This window comes from Protopterus annectens, chromosome 9.part0, assembly GCF_019279795.1.
Source record: "Protopterus annectens isolate FY-2018-M chromosome 9.part0, PAN1.0, whole genome shotgun sequence".
In the NCBI taxonomy this organism is placed as follows: Eukaryota; Metazoa; Chordata; order Ceratodontiformes; family Protopteridae; genus Protopterus; species Protopterus annectens.
This window is the reverse complement of record NC_056743.1, coordinates 1,420,851,912-1,420,879,472: the sequence shown is the minus strand read 5'-3', so window position 1 is coordinate 1,420,879,472 and position 27,561 is coordinate 1,420,851,912. Positions and strand designations below refer to the sequence as shown.

The 27,561-nt window shown below is 36.3% G+C and overlaps 1 protein-coding gene across 2 annotated transcripts in view; it reads left to right on the top strand.

Annotated features, from left to right (window-relative positions):
* ANKRD39 (ankyrin repeat domain 39) overlaps positions 1 to 26,292 on the top strand; it is a 426,259-nt gene extending 399,967 nt beyond the window's left edge. For both annotated transcript variants that reach the window (XM_044084385.1, XM_044084384.1), the window contains exon 5: positions 25,192 to 26,292. In XM_044084385.1, the coding sequence (XP_043940320.1) occupies positions 25,192 to 25,338 (147 nt within the window). In that variant the 3' untranslated portion in view covers positions 25,339 to 26,292. The remainder of the gene's footprint in view (positions 1 to 25,191) is intronic.
* The last annotated feature ends 1,269 nt before the right edge of the window (positions 26,293 to 27,561 follow it).

The following is a 27,561-nucleotide window of genomic DNA, read 5'->3' as shown; positions in this document are numbered from 1 at the left end:
TCTGCATATTGGATACAGTCAGCTTGTGGAATTACAGAATGGAGGTCATTTGTAAAGATGGAGAAGAGTAAATGACCCAGTATGGATCCTTGAGGGACCCCTAATGTTACTGGGAGGTGGGAAGATAAATTGTTTTCCCAAAGAACAGCCTGCTGTCTGTTATTTAGGTATGATTGTTGGGTCTGAGTGTTCTTTTAATTAAACATAACACAAGACTAGTTGATGGTCTTTGCACACAGTGCAGGCTGCAGAAGTTGTTTGACCGCAACTGAGCTACAAAATATAAGTATCTTTTGATTATTTTTACAGATTACTGTTTTTATAATTTAATATATATAAAGCACTTTGTCTATTCAGAATCTTCACAAATCCTTATCTGTTTAAAAACTTTCATTTGACTCTGTAGTGCTTGCTGTCTTAGGCTATTGTATAAACTGAAACATTTACTCTGTGTAATTTTCTCTTGGCTAGTGGGGGCTGGTTCTTTTGTGTTCTTGTAAAAAAAAGGTTGTTGTTCTGGTCTTTAAGCCCTAACTTTGGTAGGGTCTCTGTCTTTGCACACAGTGCAGGCTGGAGAAGTTGTTTGACCGCAACTGAGCTACAAAATATAAGTATCTTTTGATTATTTTACAGATTACTGTTTTATAATTTAATATATATAAAGCACTTTGTCTATTCAGAATCTTCACAAATCCTTATCTGTTTAAAACTTTCATTTGACTCTGTAGTGCTTGCTGTCTTAGGCTATTGTATAAACTGAAACATTTACTCTGTGTAATTATCTCTTGGCTAGTGGGGGCTGGTTCTTTTGTGTTCTTGTAAAAAAAAAGTTGTTGTTCTGGTCTTTAAGCCCTAACTTTGGTAGGGTCTCTGTCTTTGCACACAGTGCAGGCTGGAGAAGTTGTTTGACCGCAACTGAGCTACAAAATAGAAGTATCTTTTGATTATTTTTACAGATTACTGTTTTTATAATTTAATATATATAAAGCACTTTGTCTATTCAGAATCTCCACAAATCCTTATCTGTTTAAAAACTTTCATTTGACTCTGTAGTGCTTGCTGTCTTAGGCTATTGTATAAACTGAAACATTTACTCTGTGTAATTATATCTTGGCTAGTGGGGGCTAGTTCTTTTGTGTTCTTGTAAAAAAAAAGTTGTTGTTCTGGTCTTTAAGCCCTAACTTTGGTAGGGTCTCTGTCTTTGCACACAGTGCAGGCTGGAAAAGTTGTTTGACCGCAACTGAGCTACAAAATATAAGTATCTTTTGATTATTTTTACAGATTACTGTTTTTATAATTTAATATATATAAAGCACTTTGTCTATTCAGAATCTTCACAAATCCTTATCTGTTTAAAAACTTTAATTTGACTCTGTAGTGCTTGCTGTCTTAGGCTATTGTATAAACTGAAACATTTACTCTGTGTAATTATCTCTTGGCTAGTGGGGGCTGGTTCTTTTGTGTTCTTGTAAAAAAAAAGTTGTTGTTCTGGTCTTTAAGCCCTAACTTTGGTAGGGTCTCTGTCTTTGCACACAGTGCAGGCTGGAGAAGTTGTTTGACCGCAACTGAGCTACAAAATATAAGTATCTTTTGATTATTTTTACAGATTACTGAATTTAATATATATAAAGCACTTTGTCTATTCAGAATCTTCACAAATCCTTATCTGTTTAAAAACTTTCATTTGACTCTGTAGTGCTTGCTGTCTTAGGCTATTTTGTCCCACCCTCCCTCCCTGTTGGTGTCTTGCTCTTATACTTGGTGGCTTTGCAGTTGCCTGCCCCTACTGTGACACACCTCCCAGTCTAGTGTCATTAGCTCATTCTTCTTAATACAGAGAGAACATTTGATAAGGCCTTCTGTTCCTCCTTTTTCCCTTTTCAAAAAGTAAAACAAAACTTTTTTTTCTTTTAAGCCTGAACCTTCTTGTGTTCTGACTGTCCTTCTCAAACATATTGGAAATATACAGTATATTTCAGAGCATTTGTTATAACTGTATTTGCTATAACTGATTTAAGTATTTTTTCTGGCTTTTGAATATTTACTGCTTAGCGACTGCATCTTAGCCTGTTTATACAGCTCTGCATTCTATTTAAACTGTTTTTGTGTTGATTAACTGTTTTGCACTCTTAAAAAGTTATTTGTTGCTTAATTTTACCTGTAGGCTAACACACTCAAGTGTGCTAGCCGCTTAAAAGCATTTATAGCATTTACTGTCTGTTTTTTTCCTTGTCTCTGTAAAAAAACGAAAAAAAAAAAATCTCTTGTTTTCCGACCTTACTGAACTAGAGTAGTCCAGTTTCAGAGTTGCTGATCCCTGGGCTTTGTTTTTAGTTCCTGTTACTGATCCATTGCCTTATTAGGAAGGAGGGAAGTTTCTTTGCTTACCAGTGGGAGTGGGAAGCACTGAGCAGCCTTTTTGTCCGAATTGGTGAAGTTTCAGCCAGAAACTAGTAGTCCATTGGTCGTTTTGGGCCAATTCCTAGCTCCCTTCAGCCCCCTGCTATAAAACATGCTAAACACGCATTTTCCAGCTTGTACCAACTCAGCACAGATCCTCGTGGTGGCCTGCAGAGTGATCCAAGCAGCAGAGAGCTAAAAGAGTGACTTTCTACCAGATATAAGTATTTTTTGTGGCTTTCCCACTGTTATTAAGCTAGCGACTGCATTTCGCCTGTTTTACTGCTACTTTAAGTGATTTCTTCATTTTACACTGTTTATTGCACTTTAAGTTACTAATTGTTGCAAATTGTTTCTGTAGGCTACACACTAAAGTCTGCTAGCCCATTTAGAGGATTTATAGCATTTACTGTCTGTTCTTTTCCTTATCTCTGTAATAAAACAAAAAATCTCTTGTTTTCCGCCTTACTGAACTAGAGTAGTCCAGTTTCAGAGTTGCTGATCCCTGGGCTTTGTTTTTAGTTCCTGTTACTGATCCATTGCCTTATTAGGAAGGAGGGAAGTTTCTTTGCTTACCAGTGGGAGTGGGAAGCACTGAGCGGCCTTTTTGTCCGATTTGGTGAAGTTTCAGCCAGAAACTAGTAGTCCATTGGTCGTTTTGGGCCAATTCCTAGCTCCCTTCAGCCCCCTGTTATAAAACACGCTAAACGCGTTAGCGCGGAGTTGCCACTGTTGCACACAAGAGCAGCGGCGGTTAAACAAGGTTAAACCATTCGGGCCATCTAAATTCCACTCCCTTAGAACTACCTTCCTCGAGCTGTACTGCTGATCTAACCAGCATATCCTATAACTGAAAAGTTCATCTCTACTTGATTCCCAAGTAGACTATTCTCTATCTGTAAAGCCTAGCACTTACTCCTACAGTACTTGCACCTTGATAAAGCACTCTTATTATAGATAGTACCCCACCAGCCTAAAACCCACTTCCCCCGGAGTCCTTTGAAAGTCTCTTTATCTACTACTTCTAGTATGTCGAGGGATCAGTTGCTAGTGTCCTCTCCAGCTCAACTGGTGAACCTGGGAATATTGAGGCAATGTTACAATTGCCTCATGTACACAGACAATCCTCTCCTTCTCCCACAAAACACAAATACATGCGAGAGGTGCAACTATACGGCCAAACTGGAGGCTGAGCTCTCTCAACATAGGACTGGCAAGACCAGACAGGAGGAGAAGGTAACCACACACAATACATATCCAGTCACACATGGTACCATCACAACTTCAAATCATACACATACTCACACAAAGACATACTCGGAGGCTCTGATCAAAAATTTACCAAAACAGCAGAGGCCACCAAAGCAGACACCCAAACAACTACCACCTCACGACCCAACACATGCAACACATAGACCACACAGTCAGAGTGTCAAACAGTCACAGCCCTTAAGGCCAAACAAAATGCCAGACACACTTGTCATTGGTGATTCCATAGTCAGACACACGGACGTCCCGCTCACCAGACTGAGTAAGGAGAAGGTCACAGTAAGCTGCCTGTCGGGCGCTAGAATCCGCCACATAACGCAAGCACTCAGGTCTCTCAACAGCAGGTACAAGTACGACTCAGTCATTGTCCACGCTGGTGTCAACGACCTGAGACGTACCTCCTTGGACTACATGAAAAGGGACATCGAGGAGCTCTCTGATTATGTAGCCCAGGCAGGTATGACCCTGACCTTGAGCAGTATCCTACCTTCACCTAGAATGATGCCACAATACAGTGATAAGATGATCAGCTTTAATAATTGGCTTAAATTCTGGTGTCATTCAAAGGGGATCCAATGTCTGTCTGCCTGGGATGACATGCTGGACAAGCCACGCTGCTTCGCAAGGGACGGCTTGCACCTGTCACCCCTGGGCTTCCAGATATTGACAAAGGCTCTTGCCACCCCCATAGTGCCTTTTTAGGCAAGGCTCAAATTCTAAACCTACCACCCTAGAACACCAAAAAGGAAAAAAACTAAGGGTAATGCTGCTCAATGCCAGAAGTCTCAATCTCAAGATGCACGCACTCGAGGCCCTTCTCAATATGGAGAACATCGATGTCTGTGCTGTGACAGAAACCTGGTTCAAGGCTCTTGAGAGCACCCCAGCACTAACAGGTTTCACCTCATATCATGCGTTCCGGCCCCAAAATCCGGACAACACCAAGAAAGGAGGGGGGGTGTCCATATTCATAAAGGACACCCACACCTCAAGGTTGGTGGCAACGCACGATGCATCGGAGACCATCCAGGTGCAATTAACCATAGGCAAGACTGCTCTGCAATTTGTAGCATGTTACAGGCCACCCTCTCAAACTCAGGAACCTCACATGGCCTTCCTGAAAACATTGGAGGGATAAATGTATCTCCAAACACCATCATACTAGGTGACTTCAACTACCCTAATATAGACTGGGAACACTACTCAAGCCCGAACACTCTAACCCAAAGATTCCTGGAGTTCATAAACTCAAATGCCATGGAACAACTAGTCACCATCCCCACAAGAGGAGAAAACATACTTGATCTCATCATCACGAACATGGGATCAAAATGTTCAACACCGAAGTATACCCCTCACTGATGAGATCAGATCATAAACTAATCTCGCTGGAGGTCCTCATCCCGCCCCACCTGAAACAAAAAAGACCACAGTGAAAAACTTCTCAAAAGCCGATTTCACACTTCTAAAAACTAGTGTGGTCTCCTTTAAGGCCCCTGAGCCAGTGGTAAACATTACTCAAACCGCTGAATCACTTACAAATGCCTTCTACCAGCACCTACAGGACTGCATGGATCAGGCAATCCCAAACAAAACTAAGACTCTCTGTACCAAAGGCAAGCGTCCAGTCTGGTGGACCCCAGCCATAAACAAGCTCTACAACAAAAGGAGGAAGCTACTACAAGATAGAGCAAAATCCTTGAAAGGTAAGACACCTTTGATCATTATAAGTAAAAAACTAAGAGCTCTCATAAAATCATCCAAGGCAAATTTTGAGAGAAAAATCGCCAAGGACTCTAAAGAGAATCATAAGGCCTTCTTTAGCTATGTTAGAAACCTAGGAGGAAACTCCCAGATATGCTCAGAATTAGTTCAAAATGATGTGAAAATTACTGAACCTACACACATTGCCAACATACTGGCTGACAGGTTCAGTGCAAACTTCTCCCCCCCAAAAGGAGAGATATCTATTCCAGAGGATTGTAGCCCCCCAAACATCTCCAACGCCCAGGTGAGAACTGCCCTCACTAAGGCAAAAAACGCAGCATCCATGGGACCGGATGGTGTCCATGGCTGTGTGCTTCATGAACTCAATGAGGAATTAAACCCACAGTTAGGACAGCTGTTTAATCTTAGCCTCACCTCAGAATACGTACCCAAGGAGTGGCGCATGGCGACTGTGGTCCCACTTCATAAGGGCGGTGCCTCCACAGACCCTGGAAATTACCGCCCCATTAGCTTGACAAGCCTTATCTGCAAAGCCATGGAGAGGATCATAATGGAACTCATAAATAAAGACATAGGGAACTTGCAGACTTTGGATCCAACCCAGTTTGGCTTTGTCAAAGGCAGATCCTGCCTCTTAAACTTGGTTGACTTTTTCGAGACAGTCACCAAGGCCATTGATGAGGGAAAGGCAGTCCATACAGCCTACCTCGACCTGGCAAAGGCCTTCGACACAATACCCCACTCAAGAATCATCGAAAAACTCATCAGCTTGAATGTAAACCCATACATCACAAGATGGGTTGCAAACTGGCTAAGTGACAGAACCCACAGGGTCAGAGTTGTTGGAGCCATGTCAGACTCAAAGCCTGTCACAAGTGGTGTCCCACAGGGCTCAGTCCTGGGTCCACTCTTGTTTGGCATCTACTTTTCTGAAGTACAAGCAAACACAGGAGGGTTATGGCTGACAACGTTTGCAGATGACTGCAAACTGGGCGCCATAGTCGAAAACACATCTGACACAGATATCCTCCAGAAGGGCCTCACAGAAACGGATAACTGGTGCCAGAGCCATGGCCTGAAGTTAAACGCCAAAAAATGCATAGTCATACCATTCGGGAAAAACAAGGTTACCCCTAGCTACCATATAGGTGGCAATCCACTGAGCACAGAAAAAGTCATCAGGGATCTGGGGACCCAAGTTGACAGTAGCCTTTCGTTTGACACTCATGTTGCTAAAGTAGTTAGGAAAACCTTCTATATCGCCCACCTGATCATGAAGGGATTCACATCTAGATCAAGGGAGGTCATCGTCCCCCTGTACTCATCATTCATTAGACCTATGATTGAGTACAATGCCCCATTCGGAATGTATCTGACCAGACACCTGCTGCAGCTTGAAAGGCCCCAAAAGTTCCTCACCAAAAGGATAAAGGGTCTCAAAAATATGTCTTATGCTGCCCAACTGAAAGAACTCCAGCTCTATTCAGTCTCATACCGCTTGCTCAGAGGTGACCTGTGCCTGACATATAAGGCCATGTCAAACCCAGATTTGATGAATATGCTTCACCTCAAAAATCTAGATCCCTCAGAACCACAAGGGCGGGAGACTTAAACCTTGACACGGTTATAAATAGAACGTGCTGGAGGGACAGATTCATCACCCAGAGACTCCCTATGCTGTGGAACAAAATCCCGGTACATGTGAGGCAGAGCACCTCGCTGGCCTTGTTCAAGAGGAATCTTGACCAATGGATGGGAGATCGCAGATATACCCCAGGGATTACTTCAGTGTCACTGCCTGACAGAGGCACAGAAAAATGATAGGCATAGTTTTTATTCAAACTAAAGGGGTGGCGAAAGCCATATAACTATGGGCTAGGCTTATAAATGCCCTTGGGCAGATAGCCTAGTATGAACCTATGTTTTTTCATTGGTGGTGTTGCAAAGGGAGGGTTATTTAAATGGGAGTCTTTTATCAAGCCCACATCTGATGAAGTTCATTGTAAAATGAAAACGTATTTTGTGAGCGTTAATGGTTTTATTTGTGGAATAAACACTGTGGCTTAGCATACAGTTCTCTGAGCTTTATTGTTTTACCATCTGTTTGAGCTTTTTTGGATTTATTCTGTACAGTTATTGTGGACCTGCAGCCAAAATCCCAGTCTCTCCTTGTTACTTGAGCTTCCCCCCTGTTTCATCATCATCCCTTATCAGTTTGAATTATAGGTTTCTGCTTGTGCTATGTATAGGAGGTCTGAAATAGTCCTTCAGATTGGGTATTTCCAAACTCCCTTGTTCTGTTGGAGCAGTCAGCTTATCCCACATGACTCTTGCTGTCTTCCCATCCCAGATAAAATCCTTCACCTCTTTATTCATTGCTGTCCAAAACTTCTCTCAGGTTGATAAAAATATGCCTGACCTGTGTATAAAACTAAATGGATTAAACACATTTTAACTGCTTGTATCTTACTAACCATATCCCTATATCAGAGCTTCCAATTTCTCAGTTTTTGTATTATCTTTTGTTTAGTCTCTTCCAACATATCCTTAGTTGCCAAAACAGAATCCTTTTTAATCCATACTCCTGAGCACTTCATTTTATCATGTCCCCATAAATATGGATATTGCTGAACCAAGTCATATGTGGGTACATAATTTGCAGTTGTTGCCTTTGTTTTAGCTTCATTGATTTTGTATCCCTAAAAGATCTGAAACTGCCTCAAAATGTTTCACAATGCAGATATGTCCTTTTCTGCTTTTATCAGGTATAAAATAATAATATCTGCTTTTCTTGACTACTATACCAATTATATCCTTGAATTTCTGACTCCATTATTCTTTGCCAGTGGTTCTAAATATAATGCAAATAACAAAGGAGAAAGTGGACACCCCTGCCTGGTTCCTCTGCTCAAATAGAAATTGTTAGCGAGGACTCCACCCACTTTAATTTTTGCCTGCTATCCCTAATATATCCTCCTAATCAACCTTATAATGTTACTAGGGAATGCAAATGTTTCCATTGCCCTGCTCATAAACTCCAGCTTTCTCTGTCAAATGCTTTTTTGCATCAGGACTCACAAACAACAGCAACATTTTCTTACATTCTGCTTCCCTCTGTATCATCAGTGTAATGTTAGTGCTGTCATATGTTTGCCTCCCCTCCACAAAACCACATTGATCCAAATCTATCAATTTTGGCATCACCTTTGCCATTCTTTTAGCCATTATAGATATAAACATTTTAAAATCATGGTTTAAGATCAAAATGGGCCTGTATGAAGCTGGATCTGTTGGGTCTTTACCCTCTTTAGGTATTGCAGCACCCACTGCTTTCTTCCAGGATGTTGATGCTTCTCCTCTTCTTAAAATAGTGTTAAACAAAACCTTCCAGATCTTTGTCATTTTTCCCTCCTAGCTTCCATACTTCTACAGGAATACCATCTATTCCTGGTGACGTTCCTGTGGATTGGTTATACATCACCATTTTTATCTCATCTCCTCCTTTCCTGTTAATAATTGTCATCCACCTCTAACCTTGGCATATTTCATTTTTATATAAACATTTCCAGTTGTACCTTTTCTTGATTTCCGTATTTTTCTGCTTTATACAGACTTTCATAAAATTTCCAAAATACTTCTAGCACATCTGCAGGATCTCTTGTTATCTTCCTTGTTGTAGGCTCCCTAAGCTTGGCGACAACCCTTTCTACGTTCTGTTCCCCGAGTCATTGTGCTGAAAATGTTTGTGCTCTGGAGTTATTTTTTTGTAGACTCATTCATATTATTGAGGTAATCCCTTATTTTCTGTTTAGCATTCTGTAATTGCTCCTGTTCTTGTTCTGTTGCAACGGGAAAGTATGATTAGTAAAATTAAGAATATTAATTTATGGAAAGCATTAAGGTTGACATATAAGGAAAAATGGGGGGGTGTGGCTGGGATGGCTGGCTGGGAGCGGTGACTGGTGTTGGTAGTGTGGCTGGGGGCTTTTCTCTGATGGAGAATGTGGTCGGGGAACTGCAGTTTTAGGATGCTTGTTGGCTAGTTTTGTTCGTTGAGTGAGAGGAGATTTGTGGCTTTGGGTTTTTCGGGGGCTGTAGTTTTTCTGTTGGAGTTTCAGCTGTACATTTGAGAGAGGGGAGACTGCAATGTGGGTCACTAGGGAGGTGTGCTTCAGATTCTTGTGTTGAAGGAGCCATCCAGTTTGTGCAGGATGTGTTGTTTGGAGTGGACAAACTCGATGCAGGACTGGAGGGTTTCGGAGAGAAGCCTGGAGGGAGGATGGAACATTTTAAATTTCGTGTGGGCAGCAGGGGGCACGGACTCGCAGTGTGGAGGAGACTTTGGATGGCCATGGGGGCAGAGTGGCTGGGGGCGAGTCTTGGACTGAATTTATTTTGGGGCAGGGTAACTGGCGAGTGGAGGAATTTGATGGTTTGGAGGATAGACTGAACTGAAATGGCACTGGAATTTGTGGTGTGCCTGGTGAGTATATGGGAGACAGTATAGTGGATTTAACTACCTGTCAACGTGGGGCATTGAGTCTGCCTTGGACTTTGTCTTTTGGAATTGGGAGAACACGTGGATCCCTGTAAGCACCTTCTGAGAGAGAGAGGGCTGACTGACACACTCAGTTATGGTTGAGTTTGTGCCTAGCTTAGAGAGATCAAGTGTTGAGGGTGGCATGGTCCAGCCCACCTATTAAAGTGGGTGGGCATGTGGTCTGATTTGAATGTGACTATTCCATTGGAGTAATGAATGGAGAAGGGTCCTATTTGCCACTGATCAAGGAACTAGAGGGGAACAGTATTAGGGCCATCTTGGTGTTAGCTGTGGAGATTAGCTTGTTTCTTTCTGGAGTGGCCAAGGTGTTTGGCACACTGGAGGAGGCATCCACATTTGCTGGCAGCAGTGGAGTCCTTGGTAGTTGCTGGGGAGGCGGAGTGGAGCAGTGTGTCCCTAGGGAAGCAAAGTGGGCTGGATTCTTTGAGGGCTGCTTCTGAAACTGGAAAACCTGGGAGCAGGCGACTCTTGTTCTCCGATTGTGAGACTGTTGTCTTCTTAAACAGTGGATTTGCCTTTTAGGTAGGAGGTTTGTGCTGGGCTTTCCGCCTCAAGGAATTTGTAAGTATGTGTTTATAGTTCATCCTAAAACATTTTATCATGATGAGGAAAGTAAAGGGTTAGTTTTACTGGATTATTGTATTTATAGTGAAAGACTTAATATATTTCATTTAAAACGTATGTCTGTTTCTAAATGTTAAATAAATACTTCCTGTAAGAGAATGTCATTATATTATATGCAATGGAATTAGTAACTTTAAGGCTATATAGGTTAAGAATTGTATTTGTTCAGCATTGATTAGTATGTACATTGTTGGGTTAACTGAATGTCAGATGTAAATAATATACTAATTAGAAGTGTTGAAGTGCTGGTGATTTTGTTTTCTGTGTTGCTGTGTAAGACATTCCTTTCACAGGTCATTTATGAAACGACAGACACTTAGTGTGTTTCATTTCTTCATAATGCTTGATTTTTCCTGCCTTGAGCTGTCCTGAATAAAATCTAGGTCAAAGTTTATCACTGATGTTTGTGAAAGAAAAAGACCTTTTTTTTTTTGTTCTTTTTCTTGAGTATATATGTGAGAAATCTATTCAAAATAACACCTCTTTTCTTTTCTTAAAAGTGAAGCATTGGTAAGACAAAAGTGATAGTAATGTTTAATATTAGGTAGGGTGGGTGGCGTAATGTTAAGGTGTTTGCCTTACAAACACAAGGTGCAGGGTTTGAGTTTCACAAGGGATAATTGGCTGGGCTTAAAATGTCTTGCAAGAGCAGTTAGCTTAGTACTAATCTATGAACCTATATCGGGATCTTGCAGCATATAATTTGCTTACATTGTACATGTGAATAGCTTATGTTGTTATTAACTTTAACTATGCATATTAACTGTGTATATTAAATGAAAGAAGTAAAGTTAGATGTTTGTTACTGATTAGAACAGCTTAAAAAAAACTAAGAATGAGAAACTTACAGAGGAAATTAGCAGCTGCTTTGTGCTGTGAGCTGTCACTTTCACATGCTGTAGCCAGATTCTGATGTCAGCTTGTAAAGCTTAGACCAAAACAGCAGTTCACAATGGCAAGACACACATATTGAAATTAAATAAGCAGGAATTATTTTATATATAGTCAAGATTGCTTGTAATATTAGAATTAATAAGAGTAATGTCCTGAAAAAAATCTAGGTCAAAGTTCATCACAGTTGTCTGTGAAAGAAGAAAAATAACTATTTTTTTTTCTTTTCTCAAGTATATATGTGAGAAATCTACTCAAAGTAACATCTCTTTTCTTTTCTTCGAAGTGAAGAATTGGTAAGACAAAAGCAACAATAATGTAGTAAAAACCCACGGCTAGATGTGTGTAATGCTGGATTTACCCACTGTTGGCTTTTTTTAGTCATGAGGGTGAAGCTCGAGTGACCAAACAAAGCCACCTGTGGATAAATCCAGCATTACCCACACCCAGCCGTGGGTTATTGCTAATATACAATGACTTTATTTAAGAAAAAAGTTTGTTACTTTTCTTAAATAATGCCCTTGTATAAGGGTGCCATGCTGCTCTTCCGTGTTTTTTGCCTTGTATCCTGGGGCTTTCCTGATGTACTGCACATGCATATGGGATTTACATTCCCACAGTTAATACAATACCTCCATGCTTTGGCAAGAAAACAATGGAGAAAGGAAGATCTCCATTGCTTCTTTGTTTTGTTTTTGTTTTTTTTTTTTTCTTTTTTTTTAAGAGAAAAAGTTTGCAATACGGACAGTTTATTATGACTGCACACTGCAAATACATTTCCAAACACTTCATTCTTACAATTAACATTCAGGGTGTAACTCATTAAATAAATCACCATAGCTGCCCTTGACTAGATAGAACTAATACATAGCACAATGAAAGGTACGAAATTTGCAATCTGGACGGTTTACAGGTACAAGAGAGATGGCAGAAATACAATGAAAATCAGGTACATTTTGCAAACCTTGAGAGACATACCCGATTTTCCCTGTATTTTGTCCTGTTCACTTGTACCTGTAAACTGTCTGGAATGCGAATTTCGTACCTTTCGTCATCTTAGGTCAAGAAAACTGAAAAATCTTACCATATATTAATAGAAGAAACTCCGGGCGACCGGGCTTTTTTTCTGTTGGTGTATGCTCAATTTGCAAGGGCATGGTAGTTGGGCTTGACCAATCAGCGTGCTCGTTTTTGAATATTAATGGACAGTCATTCTATAATGTTTAATAGTGGGACATTGTAACATAATTTGATTACATTTTACATGTTGATGGCTTATGCTGTAGTGTTATTAACTGTATATATTAATTGAAAGAAGTAAAGTTAGATGTTGGTTACTGATTAGAACAGCTTAAAAGAACTAAAAAGAATGAGAAGCCTACAGAGGAAATAGCAGCTGCTGTGAGCTGTCATTTTTACATGCCGTAGCCATATTCTGATGTCAGATTGTAAAGCTTAGACCAGAACAGCAGTTTACAATGGCTAAACACACATATTAAAATTAAATAAGAAGGAATTATTTATATATATATATATATATATATATATATATATATATATATATATATATGTGTGTGTGTGTGTGTGTGTGTGTGCGTGTCAAGGTTGCTTATAATATTAGAATTAATAACAATAAACATCTTTTGAATAATATGCATATATACAAGGAATGCAACATATACTGTATAAGATTAGTAAAAGAGCAGTATTGGTAAATTCAGAAATATGTACACAAAATATAATCTCTAATAAAGAGGTGATGATTAAATAGCTCTTTGATGGGAGGTTTTTAGAAATACAAGCTATATAGAATAGTGGGAAAATAAGACAGAAAACTATATTTAATAAACTGCTTTTAAGAAAGGTGTCTTATTTATATATATCTGCATATGGCAGAAATGTAAATATACAAGTTGTCATATAATTTACATATGAAATCATATAAAATATTTCAGAATAATATGAAAGCTGAAATTTGAAGCTTGGTCATGTAAACTTTGAAGCTTTTTACATGTTGCCTGTTATTAGATTCACTAAGACTACCTGAAATCATGCATTTCATAAGTCATAGCTGAGTCTTGAGTGTTTTATTGCTGAATCAGTACATCCATTTTGATAGAAAGTAAAGTAAAATTTTCATTATGTTTGAATCCGGGAAAGGAGAATGGGATTTGAATACAATATAAACTGCATTTTTTTTGACTCCATAGAAATAGTAAGACATTCTCTTTGACCTTAGTAATGTACATATTTTATGAAGTAGTTTAATAAGCTAACAGATTTATTTTGATATTTGATATATTGTTACAGAAATTTGAAATATAGACACTTGTACTTTAAAATCTAATCTAGAGATTTTTGTTACAGCTATAAAATGTGTGTGTCTTTTCACATGATAAATATATATGTACATTTATCTCTTTTTCTGTTATAGTTTAGTATGATAGGATTACTTGTGCCCTGTAAATTTACATGCATTTTTATCTCTTCAGGTCCCACTCTGTTATACTTATTTATTTAGAGATCTAGTTATAATAATGTTGAACGAGTTAATAATTTCGGAATATTATATGGGTAGTGTATACTTCTATTGTATAAATAGATATATAGTATACTATTTGTTGGATTATTTAATATCTATCATCAACAGAAGAGGATTATTAAACTTGTACATAGTAATGGGGAGAATCATTTTAAATGGCAGAATATATAGCTAAATTAATAGTCTCTTATTATTTTGACCTATATATAATATTAATAATTTGTAAATTGTGATAGCTTTTGGCTAGTTTTTTGATGATTTTTTTGGATGTTGCTAGGTAGAGAGACAGTGTAGTAATTTGACTGTTTAGTAGGCAGACTAGGAACTTGTCGCCTCTCAGTAAGACGCTGTCCGGTTCGATTCTCAGCTTCTGCGTGGAGACATGCATGAATGGGCGTACCTTCGTTGAAGGTTGTGCATCAGGGCTGGTAACTTGGCATGTAAAAATCAACTACAAACCATTAGCGGACCGGAGTTCCGCTGTGGCGACCCCTAACTGCGAAAAGCCGAAAGACACAACAACAACAGCTAGGGACTTTAGTATACATGGTATGTTGTGTATTATTAGCATTACATACAGTTATATTTGTGGACTTGTCGTTTTTCTGTTTTTGAATTTTGGTAGTTTAGTTTGTAGAAAGGAAGAATTCAAATAAGTCTGGAATGTTAGTATAGTGTCAGAGAGTCTTGTATATAATTAAATTAATATAGTGGATACGTGTCATCTTTTAAAATCTTTTTAAATATACAGTATAGATGGTTTTAATCTGTTATTTATTAATGTAAATGAACTAAATAATGGCAACAAAAGGAAATAAAATATCTAAAATTAAATACAGGAGACATTATATTCTTGCAAGAGACTCACTTGATAAATATATACAATATTTAAATAACTTGCTATGAAATGTTATTGTCTGCTTTTTTTAACAAAAAGATGAGAGGAACTGCTATACTTTGGAGAAAATCCACTGTAATGCCCAAGGTCATGGAATCCTTTAATGATCCCAAAGGAATGTATGCATTTGTAATAAGTATAATGGCAAACTCTGTACATTAATACATTTTACTGGATCTCTGGAATAGGTGCAGGAGTGGCTAAATATCACTTCAATTTACTGCAAAGTCATTGGACAGGTAGTTTAATTTTAGCAGGGGATTTTAAATGCACATCTAGTATAGAAGATACAAGTGTGCAGAAGAAAGCTAAAATACTGTCATTAGCTAAATCGCTAAACAGATGGATTAGTAATAATAGTTTGATTTATTAATAAAAGCAGAAGATAAGTCATTGTTGTTCACTAGTTATTCTTATGAGCATGGGATGCAGACTAGAATCAGTAGGATGTATGCCTCTATAGATTTACTTAATGAAGTGAATTACTTTAAAACTATTCCTTGTTCTTTATCTGATCATATCTGATTAGGCGCAGTGGTGCAGCAGTAACGTTGTTGCCTCACAGAGGTTCTCCGGTCCAATTCTCAGCTGGGGTGCCTTCTGTGTGGAGTCTGCATGTCCTCCCTGCATTTGTGTAGGTTTCCTCCAGGTGATCCGGTTTCCTCTTATGTTACAAAGACATGCATCTGGAGTGTTTCTCCCCTGGCTTCCGATGAAAAATTGGCTCGTTCCATGTTGGACTTTCCAGTTAAGAAATGTAAAATAAAATAAATAATGCACTAAGTATTAATATAGTAATGAATATAAGGAAATTTCAGCTTATTTATAGAATACCAGTATATATGATGAAATTAAAAAAGTTTGAGTTACCTTAAGAAACAAATTGCAGAGGTTTTTATTTTTGAATGTTAATGGTCAGGTTAATAAAGTCATAATATGGAACTCCTTAAAATGCATATTAAAGATAAAATGGGAAGAATGGCTAGTAATAAAATGAAAGAATGGGATAAAGAGTTGTTAGAAATACTATATGGAATGCACAAAGTTAGGTTTGAACAACAAACAGAAATTGGATAATACTGAAATCATTAAAAAATGAATGACAAAATATTAAATGGTATTAAGACATAAAGTGGAGATAGCTTTAGAAAAAATAAAATTCATAGTTATATGATGACTTCAGACAATCTACATAGATTAGCCAATAGAAGTAAGATGTTAATCAAAAAGGCACAAATCAATAATATCTGAAATCCCCACACTAATAAGCTTTGTTCAGATATAGAGGAGATTTATTATTTATTTGACATTTTTTGACCGGGTTTGTCTGACTGGGCAGTTGCCCTTTTTCAGTGGAGACCCGTGGAGAAAAGCTTCACAGTTAGTACATATACAAAGTATAGTATAATATAAAAACAGTCAATAGTTAACATTAATAATAGATTAACTGTTGACAATATGCAGAGAAATCAGTACATAGTTTGCCATTCATAATGTAAAGGCATCAAGGCTGTATACAAAAATTCAACAATGAAGTCAGGGACTTTTCCAAAATTCCATTAGGATCTTAACAAAGATAAAAATAATCACGATGATTACAAAGTTGACAGTTATTTCAAGAAAACTGTTACGAGTAAACTTAATGACCGACAAATATCTCAGTTGAATAAGCCTATTAACTGATAGACGTTAAAGAAGCTTTAAAAAGGTAAAAATGGTAAAGCTGCAGGGTTAGATGGTTTAAGTATGGAATTATATAGACTGTTTCCATTAAATATTTTAGAATTACTGAGTGACATTTTCAGGATAATTCAGAGTGACAAGATTCCTCCTTATGGAAATTTTCTGTAATCTCACCTATACATAAACAAGGAAAAGGTAGTAAGTTAGTTTCCTTGTTCGACTTTTTCACTATTAAATGTAGACTATAAAATATTTACTTCCATTTTTACCACAGGATTATGATATATAGTATATTAATTAATAAAGATCAAACAGGAGTTATAGTAAATAGATCAATGTATGATAATATAGAAAGGGTAGTAACTATGTTAGATTTAGCAAAAGGAATGAACCAGAAATTGGCCTTAATTAGCTTAGATATCGAGAGTGATTTTGATTCTGTAGATTGGAGCTACTTGTTTAAAACTTTAGAAGTATTTGCATTTCCAGGACAGTTTATTGGAATATTATAAACCTGTATAGAGATTCCAAAGCAAATGTTAAAATTGGATTGTACATTTCTCAAGGATTCACTTTAAACAAAGGCACAAAACAAGTATGTCCCTTGTCCCCTTTACTGTTTGCATTAGTTTTTGAACCCTTGGCTACTAGTATAAGAAGCCATGGAAAAGTTGATGGATTCTCAATTAATACAGATTGTTGATCTAACTTTTTGCAGATGATATTTTGCTAACTGTAGGAGATTTAAATTAGTCAATTGAAGAAATAGATAAGGAAATTAAAGTTTCAAAAAGTATCGCTGCTGAAATTTAATAATAAAATTGAAACTTTAGTGTTAAATCAGTTACTAGATATTGAGTTTAACTATACATATCAATATAATTGGGAAGGAAAAGAACTAAAATATTTAGGAATAAAAATCTATCGATGTGAATAAGATTATTAATAGTAATTTTGAAAAGTAATTGAAGTGTTGCTACTTATTAAAAATGGAATGAATGTTTTTTTACTTTTGAGTTTAGGTTAGTGCTTATTAAAATGATTATATTACCCAAGTTTATATATATTGCATTCAATAGCTTTAGTACCTGACAAAAAACTTTTAAAGAAAATGGAAAAATGTTACTTTCATTCTTATGGTTTCCTAAAAAGCCAAGAATTGCTTATAGAAAGCATAGATTATGGTGGTATTAGCTTCCCAGGTGTAGATTTTTTTTCTGCTGATGCAAGTATTAACTCTATTATACTGTGGATAGACTCAACTTACACTAGTCAATGAAAAAACATCCAGAAGTAGATTATACTAAATTCTTTTAAGTTTATTAAAGATGATAAATTAGAAATGTATAATAATCCTTTCATGTGGTTAACAAAATTTACCTTAGAAGGAAATTCATTTCAGTCTTTAGACTTTGCATATATGATATAAGTTCTTAAAGCAGTTAGGAGTATATTTTAAAACCCCATTAATATCAAAATTGAAAACTTTGTTTTCCTATTGCATATACCTCTAAATGTAAGGAAACTCAGAGCAATGTTAAAATTAACTTACTAACAAGGACTGGATTAGTATTATGGTCTGATATCCTTTGGAAAAAAAGCTAAGTCACCACAATATTTAATGAAAGAAATAAGTTGGATGAGTCTGCTAACCAGTTAATGTTATCCATCAATAAGAAATCAAATGAATTCGTGGATAATGAGTCAAGAGGAACAGAACATTACTTCCCATTATATGAGTATATGAATACTGTTATCAAAGGTAGATTGACGTACAAAGGAAGCATTCTAAGCTATATAAGTTCATTATAAATAATAATAATAATTCTGATGCAGAATTCGGGAACTTTTTAGATAGAGATGGATTGAGTAACTCAATAGATCAGTAAGAATAAAACTTTTTTTACTTAAATTACTTAGTCAAACTTATTCATGTTTATACTGGAAAGTTTTTATGTGGAAATATATAAATATATATATATATATATATATAACTATATATATATAAATATATATATATATATATATATATATATATATATATATATATATATATATATATATATATATATATATATATATATATATATATATATATATATATATATATATATATATATATATATATATAAAATGTTTGTTACTTCCTATAACATCTCTGAAGTTAGTAAAATGACTTCTTTAGTTTCTTGGAGTTATAGTAAAGATGTAAATGCTAATTGGACACGTTTATGGATTGTCAAAAAATAAATGTATATTGGGAAGAGATAACTCTGTTTTTAAGAGATTTTGGTCTGATAATTGTTCTTTAACTAGATCAGTAATACTAATGAATGCTCCACTTCTGTTTCTGCAAAAGCCAAAAAGAAAAAAAATATTTGGGGCTCTCATGACAGTTGCTAGAAAGTTATTACAAAAATTGGAAATTAAACTCTGTATCTGTAAATCATAATAAGACCTTTAGTTGTTGGGATAACCCTGAAATGTTGCTATTGAAGTACCAAGATTCTTAATGTGTTAATTGTATACAATTACCTTGATGATTCAATGTAGTCCTGTCATTGTATAACAATATGTGAAGTTGAATTTCTTCCTTTCTGTTTATATATTGTAAATATGTTAAATTAATATTTTTTTCTTAAAAAAAAAGAAAAATGTACATTTAATTGCTATTATGGGAAAATCATTATTTAGCTAATGTGTTTATTATATCTAGTAATAGTGTCAATGATTATTAAAAGTTTTGCTTTATTATTTTTGGGGTTCTAGGCTGAACCCAACAAGATAGGAGTTCTGTATTTGAAAGAAAAAGGTGGTTTACAATTAATAAATCAAGTGGTATATGTTGCTTCCAAGAGTTTATTTAAAGCTTTAAAAGACAGGGACAAGCTAGGTTGATAAGATATTAGCAGTAAAATATGATATGGAGAATGGTGGCTTGTAAAGAAAAAAATGAAAAGAATAAGTAGTTGTGAAAAAGGAGAAATGGAGTATAAGAAGATAAGGCTATGGAATTTAAAGACAATACTTTACTTTTGTTAGGAGATGGTTTTGTGTTAATCCTTGGGAGGAATTAAGTAACAGTGTTATTGAAGCAATTAAATTTGGGAAAAATAGATTAAAAAAATGTAGAATGTCAAGTTTTTTATGGAGATTAGGAATTAATCATTTGCCATTGAATGGGAATATGAGGTATAAAACATTTTCCCAAAGATTGTTTTAATGAGTTGAAAGCACAGACTATGTATTTTTGTATTATGAAAGGGTGAATATGTATTTTTATATTGTGAAAGGGTGAGATATGTAAAACTGTTATTAAAGAAGGGGCTGTCAGTGGTATAAAAAGATGGAAGCTATAAATATGAACATGATTTCATTTGGGTTTCATGAAGCAAGAAGGAAAAAGCTTGTTGACAAATATGATAGTCTTATTTTTGTTATTGTATGTAATATTTGGAAAGCAAGATTGAAAGAAGTGTTGTCTATTAAGGCTTGGAATTTGGCAGAAATTGTTGTCAAAATATGATTATAGTTGTGGCAACAAGAGTGTGAGGTGACAGTTAAATTGGTCAGTAGATTTGTAAAACATTTATGGCTTTGTAAATGTAAGTAAGCTAATTTGTGTAAATATTGTAAATAATAGATTCCTATTCTTTTTAATAGGTGCCGTGGGATCTCTTCAGTCCACCTGAGCTACCACTAACTCAAGCAGATGATGCCTTGGTTTAATGTCTCATTCAAAAAATGACACACTCAGGAGTGCAGCTCTCCCTTATGCTGCACTACAGAGTCAGCAATCCGCCTACCTGGTATGGGAATAGAGCCCACAGTCATCTGTACCAACCTGTGATACCTATTGCATCACTGACACTTCACTATTTCTTTATTTAATATTTTTAACTTGGTAAGTAGGCTTGTCCATAAAACCTCTTCAGCCATGACACAGGCCACAACAAGTTCAATATACCTGGACAGTTTAGTTTGGTCCATTAACCTGCATGTTTTTAGAAAGTAGAAGAATAGCCTGGAGTGTCAGAAAAAAAGTCGCACAAAAAACAGGGAGAAAATGCAAACTTCAGACAGCCACAGGAAGTCAGTCTTGAACCTAATACCCTGGATTTGCTATGCTGCTCTGAATTATTAAACTCCCCCCCCCCCCAGGCAGCCTGTTGTTTCATGGAGTAGTGTCTTTATGGATCTACTTCAATAGATCGAAATACCACATAATCGAAATTTATTTTTTTACGTGAAGAGATGACTGTAATTTAAAAAAAGCAAAAATGTACTTTGCTGAAAGTACAAAGAGCAAAACCCAGGTCTATATCATATGTTCAAAGTTTTATAACTTCGAACATTAAAATATCGAATTTAAGTGTTCGAAGTTATAAAACTTCAAACATATGTGTAAAAAAAAAACAAACCCAAAACTAACAGCTGTAGGCAGGGGGCAAGCCCCCCCCCCCTGCACCCCCCACACCTCCCACTCTTTAAATATACCAACTCCGAGACCGCACTACAGTGCGGTAAAGGAAATGCACTATAGTGCGGTCTCGGAGTTGGTATATTTAAAGAGCGGGGGGGTGCAGGGGGTCAGGTAAGTTCCTTTTTTTTTTTTTTTTTTTTTTTATGTTATGTTTGAAACTTCGAACATTTAAATTTGATTATTTAACGTTCAAAGTTTTCAAACTTCGAACATATAATATAGACCCCAAAACCCAACTGGGCATATCAGACAGCAATTGGACGTACTGCATGGAGATCGCGGATAGAATGAAAAGGTACATACATACAAACATTTCAAGCACGGGCATTAAAAGTCCTTCTAGTCTGCCAGTATACCATAACACTTCTTCCCATAATAAGTGTTCAGGCTGCTCTTAAAAATATCTAAACTAGCACTTGCTTTAATGTAATTTGTTAGTCTTTTCCATCCATCAGCTACTCTGTTAGGGAACCAATTAATACATTTCTCATTCCTATAGAATCTTCTACATAGGTTGTCTGATGATTTTCCAGTACTTTTTGATAATCCCAAACATTCCCAGAGGTAGTTGTCTCTAAATGCCCTATATACTTGAATAAGATCTCCTCATAGATATCTATAAGAGACACTGTACAAGTTCAGATATTTTAGTCTTTCATAATAACTTAAATTTTCACATCCATGGACGCCCTTGGTATATTTCCACTGTACTCTTTCCAGTTTACTCATGCTTTTTTTTCTTATAGGGTTTCCATATTTCCATACTCAAGTTTGGGTCTAATGTAACTAACAAACAATGATGACTTAATTTTTGATTTCCTAGACTTTATGAATCTTTTTATACAACCTGTAGTTCTATAAATATCATTAACCAATTGGTTGATATGATTAGAAAAACTCATATCTGAAACTATATTTAAATTTAAATTAAAAATGTAACTTTTCAATGGTTGTTAATGGAGATCATGTAACAGCGAGGATTGGGAAATTTACCCTTTTCCCCACTGTAGTGAGATATCAGAGTTGGTATATAAAATTCACATGTGATGTGGGGGGTTCAGGGGGGCTTGCCGCCCTTCAAAAACGTTGAAAAATGTTTATTTGTTTAATTTTGCATTTAAGTTTATTACTTACTTTTTGTTTTTACCTGCGATCTCCATGCAGTACCTCTGGCTGCTATCTGTCATGCATAGCTGGGTTTCATTCTTTGTTGTTTTGGCAAAGTACATTTTTTTTTTTTTTTAATGATTATGGTCATCTCATCTCAAAAAGTAAATTTTGATTATGTGGTATTTTGATCTACTGAATTAGATCAGTCTTTAATTTATGGCCATAGTGTAGTAGATGTGCATCAAAATATTAAGGTGAAGTATGTGAATTTAAGTCCTGCAAAACTCACTATTCCTTTATGTTACTATGATGTAGTGGTTGTGCACCTGAATAATAAAGAGGTGTATGCAGGTTTGAGATCTGTGGAATTAAAAATCTTTGCCAGGAAGCACAGAACAATAACACTATGAGCTGTTGATAAGTTGCTTACTGTAGTCCAAAGACTGATTCCGTCAACCTCCATTGGTATGCTGTGTGAATCTTAGCAAGTCACTTAACTAAGAAGTGCACAGGCAGTTGTAAAACTAGGATGGGCTCTTGCCTAATAACTACCTATGAATCCACTTTGTGAATATGTGTTTAAGGTTTCATTTGGTGAGCTCTAGTTTAGGAACACCAGGAAATATGTTAATGTAATGGCTGTTGTACAGTTTGAACTCATTTGATGTTTAATCGTATACTAATATCATTCAGAAAGGTAGAAAGTCAAACAATTTGCTACAGGTTTTTTTTTTTTTTTTTAAAGGGAAGGTAAATTGGAAAACAAGTGCAATACCGTGGGAGTCCCATAGGATGCTTTTCCTATGGAAAGTGTAAATATTATGATTGGGTATGCAGATTCAGTGTTTTTGTACTCATGATTTTCTGTGTAACATTTCACTGCACGGTCTTCTGAATGGATTATATATTAGTTGATATGCAATTGCTACTATTTTGTTTTATGCTGGAAAAGCATCCTAAGCTTTAAAAATTCACACTAAAGAACACTTAAGTAAAATACAACAAGTGAGACATTTATTTATTGTTATTTACTCATGCTCATATGCATCATTTTGCTTTTTTTATTATTATTATTTGAAAGCTGATTGTTTTATACATACCTAAATGCAAATTAGAATGGATGCTTAAAATAAGTATTCAAACAGAAGCTATGTGCAGATTCTGGATTTCATGACTGTTTTAAGCTTTTACAAGGATACTTATTTGGAAGGTATCCTTTTCTTTGTTAATTGATTTAAAATTGATTGTATGATTGTGAGGCTTCTCTCTATGTACCTTTTGCATGAGTTTTATTAGCACTGAAAAAGTCCATGGTGAATTAAGCTAGCTTACCTTTCTTTGCTTTTATTTGGGCCTGCATGTGGATCTTGTGTTATTCAATAAAAGTTATTTTTTGGACAGTTTAGGTATCTGTTGCATTAGATTTGTTGATTTGCTTCGATTTGTTTTGACTGTGCACATTAATTGAACCATGCATATGATTTCTGGAGTCTTGCTGTTTTTTTTTTCTCTGAAACTGGCATTGTTGTTTAGTTGGAAGAACAAACATGAGGTTGGAAACAAAAGTGATTCCAGGTGTGCCATCTATACCGCGAACAGAAGTGCTTCTCAATAGTGCAGTTTGTACGGCTGGTCAGAAGGGTGAGGAGGATTATTTCTCTGCAGAGAAAGAATGTGCAGTGATGCTGCACCTTCCACCCAAGTTGTAACATCAAAGTCATGCCTACAAAAAATGCGAGTCCCACTGTGGTGGTTCTTTATCTAGAGGTAATCCACACACCTATTCAGTGGGAAACAACAGCCAACACTGAGCTCTCCACTTTTCTTTCTTGGCCAGCTGTCCTGATTCCAAAGACTGTTAATAAAGCCAGGAAGGTGGCATAAGTGGAAGCTGTAAAGAAGGACTTGTACAAGGGCTTCATAAGCCCAGACATTCAGTATCCTGGTCCCTTTGCTGAATTTTGATCTTCATTCTTGCAGAAGAAGTCAAGCTGCATATTAGTCATTCTTGCTTCTCCATCAGTGTGACTTTATTCATTGGCCATACTCTGGGAGAGGACACGTTTATTCAGGAGACAATGCAGTATATTGTTTGTCAATCTGAACAGTGTATTTTGCTTCCTCAATTTTTTCCATGCAGGGATGGCAAGTCCTTGACTTCTAGGCCACTTCATTTACTGCAGGATTTATGTCAGGGAGTTAGATTTACCCATATTTTATGTTATCATCATCTGTAACCCCACACACCCTGAAACAGTCTATGCTACATTCTACTAACTTTGTTCTTAAGTTGTTTGAGGATTCTGCTTCTGTTGCAGTCAGTATTTCTGTTTTTTGGAATACTATTCTGCAAACATGTTTCAGTATTAGAGAAATGTAATTTTATTGATCTGTATTTTAACTCTGGATTAGCCGCATCTGACATATTGTTCATACAGACCTTACACATTTGATTTGAGTTGACATATTCTACTCCAGATTTCATTATCATTAGTGGGGGGTATGACATTACTCCCACTACTAGTAACACCTGTCCTATGCAGCTTAACATTTACAAAATTATAGATGAAACGGTGTGAAAGGATATGATCCACAGAAAAATGGCAACTGATACTTCATCTCCATCAGATGCTAGGTCACATAAATGCTGATTTAATTTGTTCATGCTAAGGAAGTGTTAATGTTTTTCTTCACATACTCTTAACTTAATTATAACTAGAAACTTCATAGATATAAACACATCTATGATACTGTTCAGCCCTTTTGTGAATAAAAGTGTTTTATGTGTGAGATTGTCTGCGCATTTAAGATCAGTACCCAGAAGCTCCAGTTGGGCAACAGTATTTCCATTTCACAGCTACTTTGGAAACAGAGTAAAAAAGGCTAATATAGCATTATTTCCAAAAGAATGCTTTAAAAGTACAAGTAAAATGCATTTTAGATAACATCGTTTGGAATTTTAAGTATGTCTTTTTAACACATCATAATTTGTTCTCATACAGGCAGCAGAGAGAGGACACCTGAATGTGTGCCAAATATTACTTGAGCAGTGCCCAACTCTGAAGAATGCTACAGACAAAAGGAAGAGGAAACCTGCTGATCTTGTGTTAGGCAATCCGATGTTGATGGAACTTCTGAAAACCTGCTAAGCTATATATTCCTGTAAAATCTAGAGGCATTTCTCCTACGCTTACTGGAAATAGTTTAATGATCTGAAAAATAGAAAATACAGCTTTTGCCTTCCAAGTCAGGGCTGGTCCTTCTGCCATACCGTAAACGTCTTCAGTGAAAACTCTAACAGTTCTCTGTGCATCAGGATTAAAATATGGTGAAAGGAATGTTGTGTTGGTTCACATCTGACTTTTTAGTTATCTTTGCATCGTAAAGTAGAATAGCACTGCAAAATTTCACACCGGCTTAAAGGACATTTGACCACATGTAGCCATGGACAGCCTTAACAGTATTTATTTAGTTATACTTTTTTTTTGCAATGCATTGCAAAGTCAAGTTTAAAATGGACAGTTCACTGCAGTCATATTGAAGCAGTAGATATAATTTGCATTAAGAACATTTAGTGTGGTTGGGTAAAACAGTCACATGACCAAGAAGTGTTTTATGCATGTTAGTAAAGCATCTGATTGGCATGGAATGCTGATTGGTTAGACAGCTTCATGATTACCCAGTTATGCTATAGCTTTGTTATTATCCCACGTGGCACAAACAACTTATATTTCAAGTGTTAATCCGAATTTTGATGTGAAATCTATATGAAAAGTTCCTTTTTATCTGGAGTGCTGCAGTTTATTAAATGGAAATATATTACTTAAACTACTTTTGCTGACTGCCCCTAATATGAGATATTCGGACAGATGTGCTTCTTTAATTGTGTTGCTCACCTTAGCCATCCACATGTCACAGTACTGCTATTACTTTTGTCCCATGTAATTCTTTAGTACAGACATTTAATTAAGTGCATGTAGTTTTTTTTTTTTTTTTTTTTTTGCATTACTGCCTTTAAATATTTACAGAATGTTTACTGAACTGTCTCTGAAGAGTTTTATGCACAAAAATGAAAATCTGAAAATAAAATGTTTTAAATCCTACACTAGGTTTCTGAGTGATGTGTACGCCTGTTGTGGGTGGCATAACCAACTTAAATTATGTTTTAGTTTACTCTGGTTGTTATTATGGGGTTAGATATGCTGACAATTTTTCTTTTAATTTTAACCTTTTTTTTTTCCGTAGACCACTTGGTATGAGATCAGCTTTTACCCTGTTCCTTTATTAATTCCACATTTTTTGTGGTAAAATAGCTGCATAACCATTTATTTAGACTTTTCTTTCAACAATTTTTAAGGTAGGTGCTTTTAGTTACTCATAGTACTGCTTTTTGTAAATCAGTTGTTAAATATAAAACTTTTAGAAACAGTGCATCTCTTTAAATTATTTTTTTATAAAGTCTGTTTTTAACATTTTGCCATATGTTATGCACTGTGAGATAAATTAACTGTGATTCCTGCATTTATTTTTTTCTGCTTTCAGTTTCAGTGACTATTGGCATTTAACCTACACTGTTTTATTATACGGGGGTATTAGTTTAATTATATTCATATATTTGATTTATGGCAGAATGAGACAATAAGCCTGACTAGTCTGCCCTAAACATTGTACCTCCTCTAAAAACTACAGATGTAATGTGGTCCTATCTCACCTACATTCATTACCGACGGGCTCTCGGCTCCGACTCGGCCAATAGTTACTAGCACGAAGTCTCTGATTGGCTGGGCTAACCCGGTATCCCAAGATGCACCACACCCAACCCCCAGATCTCGTTTGCCGCTTGTTGAGTTAGGACGTGGTCTCGAGCTTGGCTGTGGCTAAGTACCATATTTAGACTATTTTCGTAGTTTCTTCTGTTTAACCTTCAGAGCAAAAGCTATTTTCATAGCTACTTTGTGTATATTTTGTGTGTGAGTGCTCTATATTGTTGTTTAGACTAGTTATAGTTTTGTGGTATCCTTGTGTTTGTCGGGCTAGGCCCGTTTAAATTAGAGGGCCTTGCTCTCTCCTGTCTCTGTTACATTTGTTCATGTGTTGGGGCGTTTAAGTTACAGTCCCTTTTCTCCCTGCCTGCCCTTCTCTTGTGCTTGTGTTTTGACTGTGTTTACTATGTCGGGTAAGGACCAGAAGGAGTATAAACCTTCTGGTTTCAAGAAGTGCTCCAAATGCTCTTACAAGATGTCTTTGACGGATGGCCATGCCATCTGCGTGTATTGTTTGGGTGCCATACATTTGCAAGAATCATGTAGCACATGTCACTCTTTTAGTTCCAGAGTCTTGCAAGAGAGAAAAAACAAATTGATTCTCAAGGG